The sequence below is a fragment of the Myotis davidii genome, unplaced genomic scaffold (assembly GCF_000327345.1).
Source record: "Myotis davidii unplaced genomic scaffold, ASM32734v1 scaffold339, whole genome shotgun sequence".
In the NCBI taxonomy this organism is placed as follows: Eukaryota; Metazoa; Chordata; class Mammalia; order Chiroptera; family Vespertilionidae; genus Myotis; species Myotis davidii.
In genome coordinates this window covers 1,002,784-1,019,542 of record NW_006290778.1, presented here as the reverse complement: position 1 = coordinate 1,019,542, position 16,759 = coordinate 1,002,784, and the positions used below count along the sequence as shown (strand labels likewise).

Sequence of the window (16,759 nt, the reverse complement as noted above, 5' to 3'; positions counted from 1 at the left end):
ATTTTCTTCCTTATATTTTCCTGTATTTTTAAATCTTCAAGAATAAACATATTTTACTTTTATAATCAGAAAGCACCTTAGCCAGCTAAGCCAAGAAGAATCCAGGCTGGCTCCTTACGGCCTGTTATGTGTTTTCTGCAGCCCAGCCAGCGGCCTGCAGGGCTCACCCACACCAGCCCAGCTCCCAGGCCAGGCACCCCACTCACTCAGCCTCCCGTCCTCCTGGCCTCACCTGGCACAGCCTCCCTCCTTTGCTGGCTTATCTGAACCTCCCCATTCTCCTAAACCTCACCTCTTCTGAAAAGTGTTTTGCCAAACTGGGGTCAGTACCGCACAGTTTGGAGCATCTCATCACATCATGTTTTTGTTTTGATTTCTTCAACAGTCAACTCCCCGGATGGCAGCAGGAGCGTGCAGGGGACCAAGAGCAGTGAGCCAGCTCTGGAGGAGGAAGGTTCGTCTAAACCAGTGGTTCTCAACCTTCCTAATGCCGCGACCCTTCAATACAGTTCCTCATGTTGTGGTGACCCCCAATTTCATTGTTACTAATTCAACATAATTAAAGCATAGTGATTAATCACAAAAACAATATGTAATTATATATGTGTTTTCCGATGGTCGCGACCCACAGGTTGGGAACCGCTGGAACCAACGTACCTTATCACCACGTCGAACTGGTTCAGGGCCGGGCCCAGCTCCAGTCCGTGGAGTATCCCGCCACTTCCGATGACCACGCAACGCCGACAACTCTTTGCTTTCAAGTGTTCAGGAAGGTCGTGCTCAGGCAAGAGTTCCAGGAGGCTCTGCACCTTCCCGGAGAACTGCCGGAACCCGAAAGGAGGGTCGTACTTGTACTCGGCCTCGTTGGCCCGGGGGCCCTTCTTCACGAAGGGCGGCAAGTCCACGCTGTACTGGTGCTCAAACAGCCGCGCCATGGACGTCCTGGCAAACCTGGGCCGGCACTCCTGCTGCAAGACTTGCTGCGCGTACTTCTGAGCTCTCTGGAATGGAATCACACCAACCCGCGCTTACAACACTGTCAGGCATTAGAAATGTACACTTAGAGGGGACACTGTCGTCTGTAAGGTGTCTGAAGTAGCTCCCCTTCTGACGGTTGTCTTTTCACACAGAACATCTGCTTTTAAGAGTTAATTTATGCGAGGAACTTGAAGGAAAAACCTGGGAGGGTCACATGACATGAGAAAGACTCAGCCAGAGTATTTATTTCATAAAGGATTATTTATTGTTGTATAGAGTTTTAAATGTTGGCCCCAGCTGTGTTTTTTCTCAAAGCAGGAAGGACCCTCCATCTCCTACGACCCCTAGCTTAACCTGTTCAAGTAAATTTGGGGGGGGGAGATACTTTGAGGTGTTTAAGATTTCATGAAATCCCGTCACACTTACCACATGGATGATGCTTGAAGACATTATGCCCAGTGAAATAAGGACACCTTATACAATGGAATCATGCACAGAAATGCAAATAGTGCATGATTCCATTATATAAGGTGTCTAACATAGTCAAATGTATCAAGTAGAGTGGTGGTTACCTGAGACTGGGGGGAGGAGGAAACGGGAAGGAGGGTGTGTTTCATGGGTAGTCCCAGCTTTATAGGATCAATCTTTCACAACGTGAGTTTCAGCTTTGTAAGATGAAAAAGTTCTAGGAATCTGCTTCACAATGTGAATATACGTCGTGCTTAAAAAATGCCCAAGAATGTAAATGCTATGTTGCGTGTTTCTTACCACAATTACAATGTTTTCCCTATTTCAGGTTCTCATCTGTTCAGGGTGAGAAACAGGCTTACTTGTCAGTTGGGGCAATGAGCTTCACGAGAGCCTGGAAATTACTCTCAATGTAGCCAAGGAATAATGTCATGTCAACACAGAAGTTGCCTTGGTGTTGTATACAATTTTCCCTGTAGATTAACATGTTGCATCGACAAGGAAGAGTGTACTTAGGTACACTAGCCCAGCTGAGCCCACAAGGCCCGGACGAACGTGGTACCACTTGCCATGCCCACGGCCTTCCTCCTGGCTGAGTCTGGCCACATGCTGCCTCAGGATCAGCCGCTTGGCAGAAAGTTCTCCCTTGTCACAGAGCTTTTCGTTCTCGAGTCCACACTCGGCAGCCTCGGCCCTGCCTTACCCCTCCCACCACCAAACCACCTTCACATGCATGTGTGCATGTGTGCGTGTGTGTGTGCGTGTGTAGTCCTATGTTTACTGGAGTATTTTTAGGATTGAACATGTCCTTTGAACTATGACCATATTATTACAAGGATTATTTATTGCTGCATATAGTTTCAAATGTGTGCCCCAGCTATGTTTTTTCTCAAAGCCTTGTTATTTTTATTGGGTTTTTGTATAGCATATTTTTGGCATGGCTGGTATTTTTTTTTCTTCAGTTATACTTGGCATACAATATTGTTAGTTTCAGCTATACAACACAGCAATTAGACATTTATATAACTTATGAAGCGATCACTTTCTGTCGATTTGCATATTAGGCTTTTATTATATAGGATTATTGATTCTGTGCCCTGTGCTGTACTTACATCCCCGTGACTATTTTTATAACTGCTAACTTGTACTTGTTAATCCCGCACCTTTCCACCAGCCCCTGAGACTCCCTCCCATTCCACTGCCAATGTGTTCTTTGTATCCATGAGTTTGTTTCTATTTTGTTTGTTCACTTATTTTTTTAGGTTCCACATGTAAGTGAAATCATACGTTACTTGACTTTGTCTGACTTATTTCATCCAGCATAAGACCCTTTAGGGCCATTCATTTACTCACAGATGGCAAGATTTCATTCTTTTTATGGCTGAGCAGAATGCCATTGTATGTATGTGCCACATCTTTATCCAGTCATCTATTGATGGACACTTACGCTGCTTCCATTCTTGGTTATTGTAACTAATGCTGCAGTGAACACAGGAGTACATATACCTTTTTGAATTAGTGTTTTGAATTTCTTTGCATAAAACCCAGAAGTAAGATCGCTGGGTCACATGGTAGTTCTATTTTTAATTTTTGAGAAACCACCATACCTGTTTTCCATAGTGGCTGTGCCAATTTACAATCCTAACAAAAGTACACGAGGGTTCCCTTTGCTCCATATCTTCACCAACACATGCTGTTTGTTGATTTATTGATGAATCATTCTGACAGGTATGCGGTGACATCTCACGGTGGTGTTAATTAGTGTTTCCCTGATGATTGGTGACACTGAGCATCACCTATCTGTCCTCTTGGGAGAAATGTCTATTCAGGCCCTCTGCCCATTTTTTCAATTGGGTTGTTTATCTTGTTGGTATTAGATTGTATGAGTTCCTTATATCTTTTGTATAATAATCCTTTATTGGATATATCATTGATGAATATCTTCTCCCATTTGATAGGTTATCTTTTGGCTTTGCTGATGGTTTCCTTTGCTGTACAAAAATGTTTTAGTTTGATGTAGTCCCATGTTTATGTCTTCTTTTGTTTCCCTTGCCCAAGAAGACATATCCAACAAATATTACTAAGAGCAACGTCAGAGAGCTTACTGCCTATGTTTTCTTCTAGGATTTTTATGGTTTCAGGTCTAATGTTTAAGTCTTTAATCCAAAATGTGTTTTAACTTTAACAAATTGTTCTTAAAAATCCTTCTCCCTTGCCCTAGTCAGTTTGGCTCAGTGGATATAGCATCAGCCTGGGGGCTGAAGGGTCGTGGGTTCGATTTCCTGTCAGGGCACATGCCTGGGTTGCAGGCTTGATCCCCAGTAGGGGGCATGTAGGAAGCAGCCAATCAATGATTCTCTCTCATCATTGATGTTTCTCTCTCTCTCTCTCTCTCTCTCTCTCTCTCCCTCTCCATTCCTATCTGAACTCAATAAAAAAGTAGTTTTAAAAAATCCTCCTCCCTGACTTTATATTAATAATCCAAAGGTAACTGCAGTTTAGAGATGTGAGATAATTAAAAAACACCAGAGGCAAATGGTTAGTGTTAAATAACAATAGGTTCTACTACACTACGATTTTACTGGACTCCCTGGTAAACTAAACAAGCCAATGAACTATTAAAAACATAATTCTTAACCATCATTACATGATATTGTGATGAAGATGAATATTTTCGATCTAATACCTGTACATCTTGACTTAGCTTCCTGTATTAGCATCATTTACTTCTTGGCAAACTTGGTAAGATCTTCCTTGGACAATGTTTCCAGCCTTCCCCTCCTCAGGGACCCTGCTGGTCAAGCATTCTCTCCACCTTAGATTTCCCTGTCCCAGGGGTGGCTGGTGAAGAGCCCCTCCCCGCTCCATTCTTGAACAGATCCCCCATGGTCACCCCCGGCTGCGCATCCCACAGCCTGGCCACCACCACATGGGTGCTCTGTCTGCAGCTGCTATCCTATATAATAAAAGGGTAATATGCAAATTGACCCTAACGGCGGAACGACCTGAACGACCGCTGGACCAGTCACTATAAGGTGCACTGACTACGGATCACCCAATGGCGAACGGGGAATGGGGTCTGGCTGCGGGCAGCCTGGAAGATGGCCTTGATCGAAGGCCAGGCCTAGGGACCGTACCCACACACGAATTTGGTGCGCAGGGCCTCTAGTAATAACATATTTGTAGACAGGTATCTATCTTATAGCAGAACCCCCACTTTTAAAATATGTTTTTATTAATTTTCAGAGAGAGAGGAAGGGGAGAGAGGGAGAGAGAGAGGCTCTGGCCCTGGTTCTAACAAGGGAAACTGTTATTCTTGGAGCCTCAGATGAGGCTGCAGACACCATGCATGATCACTGGTCATGTCGTGATGCCTGAGACACCTGGCAAGACTGGTGCTAGGATAGGCACTTTGTGGGCTCAAGGTAGCATCACGATAAGGGCAGAGCTTATCTTCTCCCATTTGATAGGTTATCTTTTGGCTTTGCTGATGGTTTCCTTTGCTGTACAAAAACGTTTTAGTTTGATGTAGTCCCATGTTTATGTCTTCTTTTGTTTCCCTTGCCCAAGGAGACATATCCAACAAATATTACTAAGAGCAACGTCAGAGAGCTTACTGCCTATGTTTTCTAATATGTTGCTAATCCTTAGCATGACCTGGGCTAAGGATTACCTCCCCAACTCCAAAAGCCACAGCCTCCACACACAGAGAGCAGCACACAGACGCCGGGGGACAGGAGCCTGAACACGAACCGAGAGCTTCATGAACAGTCAGTGGGAAAGCCTGAGAGGAACTGGTCCCTCCCGGAGCAGCCCCAGGACTGAGGGCCAGCCCCGACCCCACCTGCTGCCCAGCAGGACCTTAAGGCCCAGCCAGAGGGGGCAGGGCAGCGGGGCTGCGCACACCAGACAAGCTTGTCTCTAGACTCTGGGTCTGAAGGTTAGAAACAGCAATTTTCCGAGGACAAAGGCCTAGTTCCTCACTACAGAATGATACCGCGAGCATCTGGTTTTACAAGCCTCCCGGGACGGAGCGCCACAGGAGACCTAGAGAAGCGGGTGACTGACGCGTGACTGGAAAGGGGTGGGAGTTCAGGCTACCTGTGCCCGAAGCTGCTGGGCGGCCGCATTTTCTCTCCAGAAGTTTCGTTCAGAAAGAGTGAAATTTCATTCTATTTCCATGTTGGCCGAGTTCCATTGCAGGCTTCAGACTTAATTTTCTAGACCGTGAGCAGAGCACACGGCTCAGCCTCGCCTTCTGACCGTGACCCCTCCCTGGCCTCGTCCCCAGTGGGTGCAATAATCAACCCCCAGCAAATGAGTGCTCCCATGCCACCAGACATGCCGAAAGCAACAGCAATTCTTTCTCTTCTTTTGTTTTAACTCCTGCGAAGACACACAACCAGCTCTGAGAAAGCCCCTAGGGGCAATTTCTTCTAACCAGGAATCCTAGCCTCTCTCCTCCTTCTTCCAAGTTCTAAAGCCTTGGAGGGGGAGAACCTCATCTGTCTCAGAGAGAATCGCCTTTCAGAGCTGTGACAGAGAGGAAGGCTTTCCCCTTCTCTGCTGCAGACAGCGCCGAAGGATGCGGAAGGGTCTGGATTGCTTACCCTGCACCTCCGGCACCATTTCCTCTGCACCCAGGGTAAGCAGAGAAGGGGTGACTCTCAGAGACACAGGATCTCCCAGGCCCTTCAAATCAAGGCATGGGAATGAGGGCTTCAATTTTTAAGTTTTCTAAGGTCCTGGCTGGATAGCTCAGTTAGAGCACTGTCCTGACACACCAGAGGTGTGTGTTCGATCAGGGCACACACAAGAATCCTATATAATCCTATACAATCAAGAGGTAATATGTAAATTGACCATCACACCCTCACAAGATGGCGGTGCCCAGTGAGGGCGGGGCCGGCTGCTCAGTGTGCCTGCCACTGGGGCCACGGGTCCTCCTGCACCCGCCACTGATTGAGGCTCAGGCAAGTAGGGCCAGCCAAGGTGCAGGCAAGCCTCGGATGGCGGCTGCCCAGCTGCCCAGGGCCGGCCGGAGGTGCAGGTAACCAGGGCCGGCCGAGGCTTGTGCTGCCGGCAGTGGCAGCAGCAGAGGTGTGATGGGGCATCGCCTTCCCCTGATCGCTGGGTCACCTCCCGCCCCTGAGGGCTCCTGCACTGTGAGAGGGGGCAGGCTGGGCTGAGGGATCCCCACTCCAATGCATGAATTTTCATGCACCGGGGCCTCTAGTTAACCAATGAATGCCTAAATAAGTGGAACAACAAATCAATGTTTCTCTCTCTCTCCCTTCCCTTCTCTCTTTAAAAGTCAATGAAGTTAACAACAAAAACCATCTTCCAGGATGAATTTGCTGGCTGCCCACAATTAAGAATAAAGAGACATCTGGTTGATACAAATGTCAATGACGATTTGCAATGGAAAACGAGGGTATTTCTTTAAAAAAATCAAAGTATATTGCTTTTTGTTTCATATCCCACATGTAAGTGAGATGAAACAGAATTTGTCTTTCTCTGTTTGACTTATTTCACTGAGCATAATGCCCTCGAGGTTCATCCACGCTGCTGTAAATGGAGGGGTTTCCTTCTTTCATATAGCTGAGTAGTATTCCCTTGTCTGTATAAATACCACATCTTTCTCCAATCAAACGTCAGTATGGTGGTTACCAGAGGGGAGGGGCTGAAGAGGAAAGTACAATTTCCCCTCTCAACCATACTTTCAAAGTGTCTGAGCACTCCTGCAGAGACCACTGTTAGCAGCCTTTAAAAGACAAAAACAAAAAGACCACCAGTGGCACACTAAGGCCCATCTTTAAATAGGAAATACAAAGCCCACAACCAACAGAGCCACACACGTCTATGCTACTGCAGGCCAGGCCCAGTGCAACCAGAACTCGCTCAGCCAACAGGGTCGGCAGGGGCCCCTAACCCTGTGAGTCGCTGAATGTCATCAACAGAGCGAACAGCGCCCCATCCTCATGGCTCTGAGACCCTCTTCAGCTGATACACACCCACAGTCGTTCAGATCTGTCCAAACGCTTTGGTCTCACTCCACCAGTAGCCTGAAGCAGGGTTGTCTTTGTGGGGAGCTCTTACTGAACGCCATCTCCCAGCCACTGAGAATACCATGGCCGCACCAGCCAGCTTCCTCCACCATTTCCTCTACTTGGGGTTTCTGTTCTTCGTTTAATGATGCATGACTATAATCCAATTTAGGAGCTGCTTAAGAGCGTGGCATTTAAGGCCTTGCACTCTGGACCTATCGCATTTCAGTCTCACCTTCTGCTATTCCCACCACAAGTCCTCAGCGATTTCCAACTCTGGCTTTCCTCTAATTTGGAAGGCCCTGTGAGGCATCGGCCTTTTGCTCCCTCTGTGTGGGATGAAGCAGGACAAGCTGTGAGGACCACTGTGGCATTTCAACAGGGTCAACAATGCTAAAAAGCTACATTAAAAAAAAAGTCTCAATAGAATAAAAGACACCCTCTTTCCACCATGGTTTCAGGGTGGTTTTACTTTTTACTTTATTCAATTTCTGAACTGAGACTTTCACAAACATGTGAATTATTTAACTGCCTTCCTATGCCTCCCTTTTCCCACAAATTACAGGGGACTTTCCACTCTATTTATTTCTGCATCATCTGAGTTTTGGGTGTTTTCTTAATTGTAAAAAAATATTTTAGACCTGGATTGATGTGGTGGTCACAGTGGGCTGCCTAGGGGGTTTCCACACCTTCTCTGAGAAACCACAGTTTTGTTCCCCTTTCTCTACGCAGGCAGTGGCCTTGGGAGGCTGGCCCTGCCCATCAGGTACCTCCATCCTCCCTGTCAGTGATTGGTCAGGAACCCTCACTGGAGCCAATCAGGGCAGGGCATTGGCAGCTATGAGTCTGTTACTGGTCCAGCAGTAAACATTGGCCCCATAAGCCTAGATGGAGGACTCATATTCCATGTTTCAGGGGGAAGGTGATGGGGGGGCTTTGTTCTGTCTACTGTCTATTGGTAGACATGGAGAGTTGGACAGGAGGTATCTGTCCTACTCCTCAAAGGAATTTTAAACTTAATATGCATTCCTGAAATTTCCTGTTGTTTAACTGTGGATTTTCTGTACAATTTGGAATTCAAAGATGAGAAAACAAACTGTGGTTTAAGGAATATCTCCCGCCCTAACTGGTTTGGCTCAGTGGATAGAGCGTCAGCATCTCCCGCCCTAACTGGTTTGGCTCAGTGGATAGAGCGTCAGCCTGCGGACTGAAAGGTCCCAGGTTCGATTCCAGCCAAGGGCATGTACCTTGGTTGCGGGCACAACCCCGGTGGGGGCTGTGCAGGAGGCAGCTGATCGATGTTTCTCTCTCATCGATATTTCTGACTCTCTGTCCCTCTCCTTTCCTCTCTGTGAAAAATCAATAAAATATATTTTTTAAAAAAGGAATATCTCCCCCTCCCTCTGGAGTTTAATATAGATAAGTACATATTAATTAGTGTAAAATGTTAGCAGACAATCCCTATCTCTCAAGGGCTTATTGTTGGACAGTGAGGAAGACAAATAGTCAAAATACCACAGTGGTGCCCTGGCGAGATGGCTCAGTTAGTTGGCGCATCCTCCCATACACTAAAAGGTTGTGGGTTCACATACCTAGGTTGCGGGTTTGATCCCAGTCAATGAGCATGGGAGGCAACCAATTGATCTTTCTCTTCCTCTCTCTCTCTCTCTCTGTCAAATCAATAATAAAAATAAAAAAGAGTGTACATCCACACATTAGATTAGTGGGGCATGCCTGCATGCAGAACGGCAGGTAAGGAGCTTTCCCCACTGAAAATGGCAGAGGGGCAGGTCCCGTGCTCGATGGCTGAGATCATCTCCCAGGCACCTGGTGGCCACCATAGCCAAGCAGGTACTGCTGGGCCAGAGGGGGTGGTTGTGCACCGTGAGGGCATCGACATTTCTGACGATTTCTACAGAAACCAGTTGAAGTACATGGCCCTACCACTCCCGAGCCCCCAGCCACATCTTTCATCAGACCGAGCAGGCCAGGCCAACCTGGAGAGCCTGAAGGTGTTTGATGGGATCCCGCCACCTACAAGTAAAAGCCAAAGGTGGTTCCCGCTGCCCTCAATGTTGTGCTTCTGAAGCCCACACAGAAGGCTGCCTGCCTAGGGCGCCTGGCTCATGAGGCTGGCGTTCACAGCCGCGCGGGAGGAGAAGAGGAAGAAGGCCAAGACCCATTACCAGGAGGAAAAGCAGCTCATGAGGCTACAGAAACGGGCCCAAAAGAATGTGAAGGAGACCAGACAGATACACAGAGGTCCTCGGGACCCATGGACTCCTAGTCTGAGCCCCATTAAAAAAAAAAAAAAAAAAAGCTGGGCAAGGAGACATCAATCTGGGGCAATGGGTGAGAGCACAGAGTCCCAAAGGGCAATCTTAGGTCATGATTCCTTCTCCTGAAATCCCAGAAACTATATATTTTCGTAAACACCATTTCTGTTCTCAAATTACTTGTACTTTAGATGGGAAGACGAAATGCTTGCATAAATTATTATAATACCAGGTGGAGAGTGGCAAGTTTCAGAGGAGCTTCAAGCACCGCTGAAGTCCAGTGGGGAAGTCACGGAGCTGGGGACGAGTGGTGCCATGCAGCTGCACTCAGGCCAGGGAAAGCCCCAAGTCCCGACACCCGCCCACACGCTGCAGCCAAGGACTGGCCCAATGTCGAGAACCACAGGGTTTCAGGGCTAGAAAGAACCTAAAAGGCCCCTGAGCCACCGCTGTCTGATGCCTGAATTCTACCTACCGAACCTCCCCAACAGTCCTCCTGGCTTTGCTTAAAGACCTCCAGAGGCTTGCCACAAAGGTGGCCCATTCACTCCACCTTTGGACGCCTGGGACCGTGAGCCCCTTCTTTCAGCTTGGCCGCCATCGCCTGGTCTGCATCTCTGACACCGAGGCCACCCAGGCGGGGCGACCTTCCATGGCCCAGGACTCTGGCTGCTGACAGTAGCTGCTATGCGGCCTGTACCAGGTCTTCTCTCCTTCAGGTCCCCACTCCTTCCGAGGTTCCTCAGGGACATGGTCCCGAGTCTCTCCTCTGGTCATCTGCAGAAGTCACTATGATTCCTGGAGGGAACCTTAGAGAGTGGCGGCCATCATGTTCAGAGCACGTATCTGAAGCAGACCACTCCGCTCTATCACTGTAGCTTACGGGAAATGGCTGTAGGCAGCCACGGCACATGCCGATGCAGATGGTGTTGGCTTGGCACTAAAACCACCAAGTTGATTTTCACCCCAGGTGTCCCTACACCACATGCATCTTCCCCATCTTGAACTTCTGAAATGGTGTGCCTGACCCTTGCACAAGAGAGCTCACCTTTGTCAGTTATTCCCTGCTCAAGAGCCATTACCTCTGCAGCTGGTCAGCAGTGTGCAGAAGGATGCACAGAGGATGTGGAGAGTGCAGCAAAGAAACAATGGGGAGAGCTCACAGATACGAGCATTTAGGCCTTTCCCAGGGGACAGAGAGAGACCGGACGTCTAAAAACTATCCAAGAGAGCTGTGAAGGGCCTTGGAGTGGAAAGGAACTCGGGGATGTCCGCAAGGCCAGCCGGATCGGGAGGAGAGGGAAGGCCCGAGCAGTGGCTACTGGACACATCCTACTCCAGCGAAGCACACGGGCTATTGCTGATGAAATGCTGAGTCAGCGAACGTCGGAGGGCGGAAGCAGCGAGGACAGGAGGGCTCCATGATCAGCAAGACCCCTGAGACACAAGTGTCTGCATAGGCCAAACTGTGCATTTAACTACTCTCTCCCCGTTTACTTCGGTGTCTATATCCCCAAAAGCTTGAGGCACTTAGGACAGACAGATTAAATCAGACCATGTGAAGAAAAATCAGGATTAGAAAAGGAGCATTGTGGGTATTATCTAACTCAACTTGGATGACTACCTGCTACACAGATGCTGTTATTCACACTGCATAGCCAAGAACACTGGGTCTCAAAACAATGAAGTAACTTGCCCAAGGTGACCTTGTTACTGACATTTACATTTGATTCTAGATCAGGAACTTCAGCTCTCTCCTCTCTGCATCGCAGCCTATCTCTTCTGGTTTCTTCTCCGTGGACTCCCTCCCCAGGCAGAGAGCAGGGTCGCCAGGAGCTCAGACTCTGAAACGACACTGCTGGGTCCAAGCCCCGACTTCACCCTTACTCGCCATGGCAACCTTGCCCGGGTGACAGTCTCCTGTCCTCCACTCCCCAGCTGTGAGGTGGGGTTAATAACAGAACCTCCATCCCAGGACTGTTCAGAGGGTTCACTGAGTTTACGCGACTAAAGCACTTTTAGAACAGTTATTCCACAGTACACACTAAACTAGATGCGTTAACTAAACTAGATGTGAACCTGGGCAAGCAGCTTAACCTCCCAGGCCTCCTCTGTAAAATGGGGAGAATACAGGGAAATCTCCCAGTCACGATAGCTAAATACCACAGGAAAAGCACCAATACCTGCTTGGTTATCATGACGCTACCTTAGTTAAAATCACCTCTTTCATCCAAGGCTGGGCGTTGCTGATAATTTAAGCACTCAAATAATCAGTGAAATGAGCATTTAATGGCTCAACAGACTTAGAAAAATAAAAATAAATCTAAGAAAAAAATCTCGAAATACAATGTGAAATCATTAAAAAGATGAAATGCAGGAATGACTGATGACACTAAAATAAATTCTTCCCATTCTGTTTTAAGAACACGCACACTGACAGCACTGTGGCATGTTAACCACATGACAGGTGGTTAACCACATGACAGGTCCTGGAGTTCGGTGAGCGGAATTCCCCCGACCCCGTGACCTCAGTAACAGAAGAATGCTGTGGGCTAGGGGGCAGAGTCCGTTGTATTTTAGGGTGGGTTGTTCCTGATTCTGGTTTTAGAGTGCTAAGTGTTTTCCCCTCTATTTATAGTTTTAATGAACGTTTACTTACTATACTTTAGAGATGATTTTACTATTTAAATGTATGTTTGGAAATGTTTTAATTTAAACCACACCAGTGGGATATCTCACCTTGACGCGGTCAGGATCCACATAATGCACTTTTTTTATATCACATTCTTCAGTAGTATAATTTAACTTGAGGATATAAAGGATCCACACTCCGAACACAAGAAGTATACACCTAGGAAAAAAAATCAATTAGTTATAATGAGGCGGTCGCGTGACAATCAGGAGTGATCATGGGAAACAAGTGAAAACCTAACCCAAATTCAGTCTGTCTGCTATGCAGTATTGTCTTTACAGCTGACCTCAGGGTGACCCCTTAAGGCACTACTTATTCCCTGAGAAGATAAATTAGTCATTTATCTGGACTTTGTTAAGTCCAGGTTACTGAACTTAACAAAATAAAATCAAGTAATAGATTTTTTGTTTTTATTGACAGTGAGGTTCTGGGTAGGTCTCTCTCTCTCTAATCTATTTTTTTTATTGATTTCAGAGAGGAAGGGAGAGAGAGATAGAAACATCAATGATGAGAGAGAACCATTGATGGGCTGCCTCATACATGCCCCCTATTGGGGATAGAGCCTGCAACCGGGGTATATGCCATGACCTCCTGGTTCATAGTTTGATGCTCAACCACTGAGCCACGCCAGCCAGGCCTGATGGTTTGTTTGTTTTTTAACGGAAGGGGAAAAGGGTGTTAAAAGCAGTGTCTACAACTCTGACCCCCTGTCCTGTAACTCCTGGCCATGAGTCTGTCCTGCCCACACTGTGAGGAGCATGGGGTGCAGGTCTTGTCTATTCTATTTGCTGCCATGTGGCCTGCACCCAACCCAGTGCCAGGCACGTGTAGGCCTCAATAAATACTGGTTAATGACTAAAGGGAGATGGGAAGTGATACAAGTATTTATGGATATACATTTCCTTTTCTCACCTTTTTAAATCTATACCTTCTAAATTAGAAAAGTGAGATGTGAAAGTAGATTTCAGAGCCCTGTTTCTGTATTTAGACATGAAAAAGGGGTAATTTTCAACTTGGTTCAGCTGGTACTATATAAAAGTAACAAGTTCCTCCTTACTTATTAGGATGTAAAAGTGACCTGGCTGAGACACCTGTTACCCTTTTTAGCTTTCAATATTTAATGATATTCAAATGCCTTTAGGGGCCTTTAATTAATCATATTTTAGATTAACTTAAATAGCTAAGGGACAAAGCCCTCTTTTGTTATATAACGGCAGGAAGAGCCGTGCGCTGTCAGAGCTGCCCTCGTGGGCATCCGAACTCAGCTGCAGAGCCTCAGGGCCCCTGGCTGGGCACTGCCCTCTTACCAAGTGCAGTTTGATGCACGAACCCAGGGCACCAAGCACGGACGTGCCTTTACATGATCCTTTGACCAAATGTGATCAAGAATAAGAATCATCGTTCCCAATTCTACACAGTTGACCCACATTGGGGGACCTTTTGGCCCAAGGGCTCATACTTACTTGAAAATGTCTTTTAACAACAAGTTGGGTCTTCGCATCTTGTTCTGAGCTCGGGTGTACCATTGCAGGGAGGGTCTTGAGCAATCGCTTCTCGGTTTCACACAGTGATACTCGCTTGGCATCGCTGTGAAGAGGGGGGAAGAGAGCAGGAGGAGGAAAAAGAGGGACCATTTAGGTGAATGATATTTTTAAAGAGCCTTTATGTGGACTACTACTTAGTCATAAGAGGTGTGAACTACTGATACATGCAACAACTTGGATGAATCTGGAAAGAATTATGCTGAGCCAAGGACTTAAGAGGTTACATATTGTATGATTACATTTATAGAACATTCTTGAAATGACAAAATTATAGAAATGGAGAACAGATTAGTGGTTGTCCCAGGAGTTATGTAAGGAATGGTGTGTATGGCTACAAAAAAGCAACAAGAAGAAACCTTGTGGTGATGAAAATGTTCTGTAACTTGCCTGTATCTTCGTCAGTATCCCAGTTGTGATACGTACTATGGTTTTGCAAGATGCTACCATTGGGGGAAACTGAGTAAAGTTTACACAGGACCTAAAAAAAAAAAAAAAAAAGACCTAGCCAGTGTGGCTCAGTGGATAGAGCATCGGCCTCCAAAAAGTTTGTTGAATTAGTTTATTCTTCATGGAATTAAATTGCTCCTACTGTATTTGCAGAGAAAGACTGGCTATTTTGGCTCATGTAGAATGTCACTGCTTTCCTGTGCCAGGTTTTAAAAAAAACTTTTTTTTAAAAAAAAAAAAAAAAAAAAAAAAAAGATTACACAGGATCTCACTGTATTATTTCTTACAATTGCATTTGCATCTACAATTATCCCAAAATAAAAAGTCTAGTTTTTTAAACGAGTCTTTATCTTTTAGAGAAACATGTGGAAATATCTATAATAATAAAAGCATAGTATGCTAAGTAGACTGGACAGCCAGACGACCTTCCGGACAAAGCCAAGGCTGCGAGGGCCGAGGGCAGCCACCTCGACTGTGGGGGCTGAGCCCCTTGCACGAATTTCGTGTATCGGGCCTCTAGTTTATAGATAAAAGAACAGAAATGAGATTTACTTCAAAAAAGTCAGGAAGGGAGTAAGTATGTGGTGGGAAACATATGACACAAGACCAGCCATACACTGATAACTGTTGAGGCTGGGTGATGCGTGCAGGGCTCATAGAAATCTCAATACTCGCATACTTTTTTATAAGTCCTCACCAAAGGACTTTCCCCCCATTGATCTTTAGAGAGAGAGTGGAAGGGAGGGAGAAGGGGGAGAGAGAAACATCAATGTGAGAGAGACACATAGACTGTTTGCCAGCTGCAGGCACCCCAACGGAGGTACATGCCCTTGATCAGGAATCGAACTGAAACCCTTCAGTCGGTGGGCCAACGCCCTAACCACTGAGAAACCACCTAGAGCTCTTATACTTAAAAAATTTTGTTTTCATCTTTTTAGAGGGGAAGGAGGAAGGGGAGAGAAAGGGTGAGGGGGAGGGGAAAGGAGAGGGGGAAGGGGAGAAGGAGGGAGAGGGGGAGGGGGAAGGAAAGGGGAAAGGGGAGAAGGAGGGAGAGGGAGCAGTTTGGGGAGCAACAAGAGAGAAGGGGCCGGGGTCCCTGGACAATCCCAACGGCAGAGCCGCCATTCCACCTTGGACTGCCTGCCTCTGGAGAAATAAACTTCTGTCTTGTTTAAGCAGTTAGTTAAATGCAGTGTCCAGATCTTAATTAATATAGGCACCTATTGCTATAATAAATTTATACATCAATTTAAGAAATGTCTTTACTATACTTCGTCTCTCAGCCAGGAAGTTCTATCCTATCTCATTATTCACTTCATTTTCCCCATTAGCGTTGTGCCATTTTGTTTGAGGGGGGAAATATATCAAACTGACATCCAAGTATTTAATTTTTTTGTTAGTATAAACAACCTCTCCCTCAACACCAATTCTGTGTAGCACTAGAGGGTAAGAGTTTTCACAGATATGAATGATTCTACTTGAGCAGTTTCAGAAAAATGGTGCCAAGGACTTCACTAGGAAACCCTTGCTGAAGAATCTACCGAATTCTTAAATGAGCAGGTAGAACAACTGAGGCCCTGGAAGGTTTTCAAACACGGCTACATTGTGGTTACTGACATACAGGGTCAGCCAAGTGGGCCTCCAGGCAATGAGGCTGACGATGGTTCCAAAAAAAAACCGTCTCCACTTCTGCCTGTGGTGGTGCTCTTGGCTCCCTACTCTGCCCCTCGGGCTGTAAACCTGTAAACGACATTTCCCAGATCCTCTCTGGCCAGCTGGCTGCTGCTAAGCTGTGATGCGGGACAGACATCCTGGAGGAAGAGTGGGAGACAAGAGGAAAGAAGCAGCCTTTCCACACCCCTGATTTTGGTGGCGCTCCTGATGGGGCAGCCACAGTAGCGGGCGACGGAGGCTGAACATGTGACTCCAGCAGGGGTGGTGGGCGCCTGGCATCCACGGTTTCTACTTGACGCAAGTCAAGGCCTGTCCGGGAGCTCTGTGATCAATGCGCGCGTCGGCCCAGGCTGGCAGCAGCTTTTCGATCGGGGCTCACACTTCCTTCTCACGTTGGCGGCTGTAGGCCTGCCAGCGTCTTTGTAATCAACGCCCCGCATGAGAGCCCTCTCTGCCTTAAGTGTCTGTGTGGTTTCTGGTTTCCTGCTGGACATGACGGGTACATCAGGTGATCCTCTTCTGCACTTTCAGGAAGTGACTCGAGCAAGGAAAGGAGGGGCTCTCGGGGTGACAGGGGGGTCTACAGTCCTGAACACCCTCTTCTTCTCACCATCACTGCCATATAACGTGCTC

General features: G+C 46.9%; 1 protein-coding gene across 6 annotated transcripts in view; it reads right to left on the bottom strand.

The window, feature by feature from the left end:
• Nucleotides 1-16,759, bottom strand: part of ST3GAL5 (ST3 beta-galactoside alpha-2,3-sialyltransferase 5) — a 43,237-nt gene that overhangs the window by 7,555 nt on the left and 18,923 nt on the right. For 3 of the 6 annotated variants that reach the window (XM_006763990.2, XM_015564089.1, XM_015564090.1), the window contains exons 2-4: nucleotides 13,925-14,048; nucleotides 12,509-12,620; nucleotides 658-1,001 (exon numbers count right to left, since the gene is read on the bottom strand). In XM_006763990.2, coding sequence (XP_006764053.1) covers nucleotides 658-1,001; nucleotides 12,509-12,620; nucleotides 13,925-14,046 — 578 coding nt within the window. In that variant the 5' untranslated portion in view covers nucleotides 14,047-14,048. Of the gene's footprint in view, nucleotides 1-657; nucleotides 1,002-12,508; nucleotides 12,621-13,924; nucleotides 14,049-14,361; nucleotides 14,484-16,759 lie in introns of all 6 variants that reach the window. The other 3 variants (XM_015564087.1, XM_015564088.1, XM_015564086.1) reach the window with 2 other exon arrangements.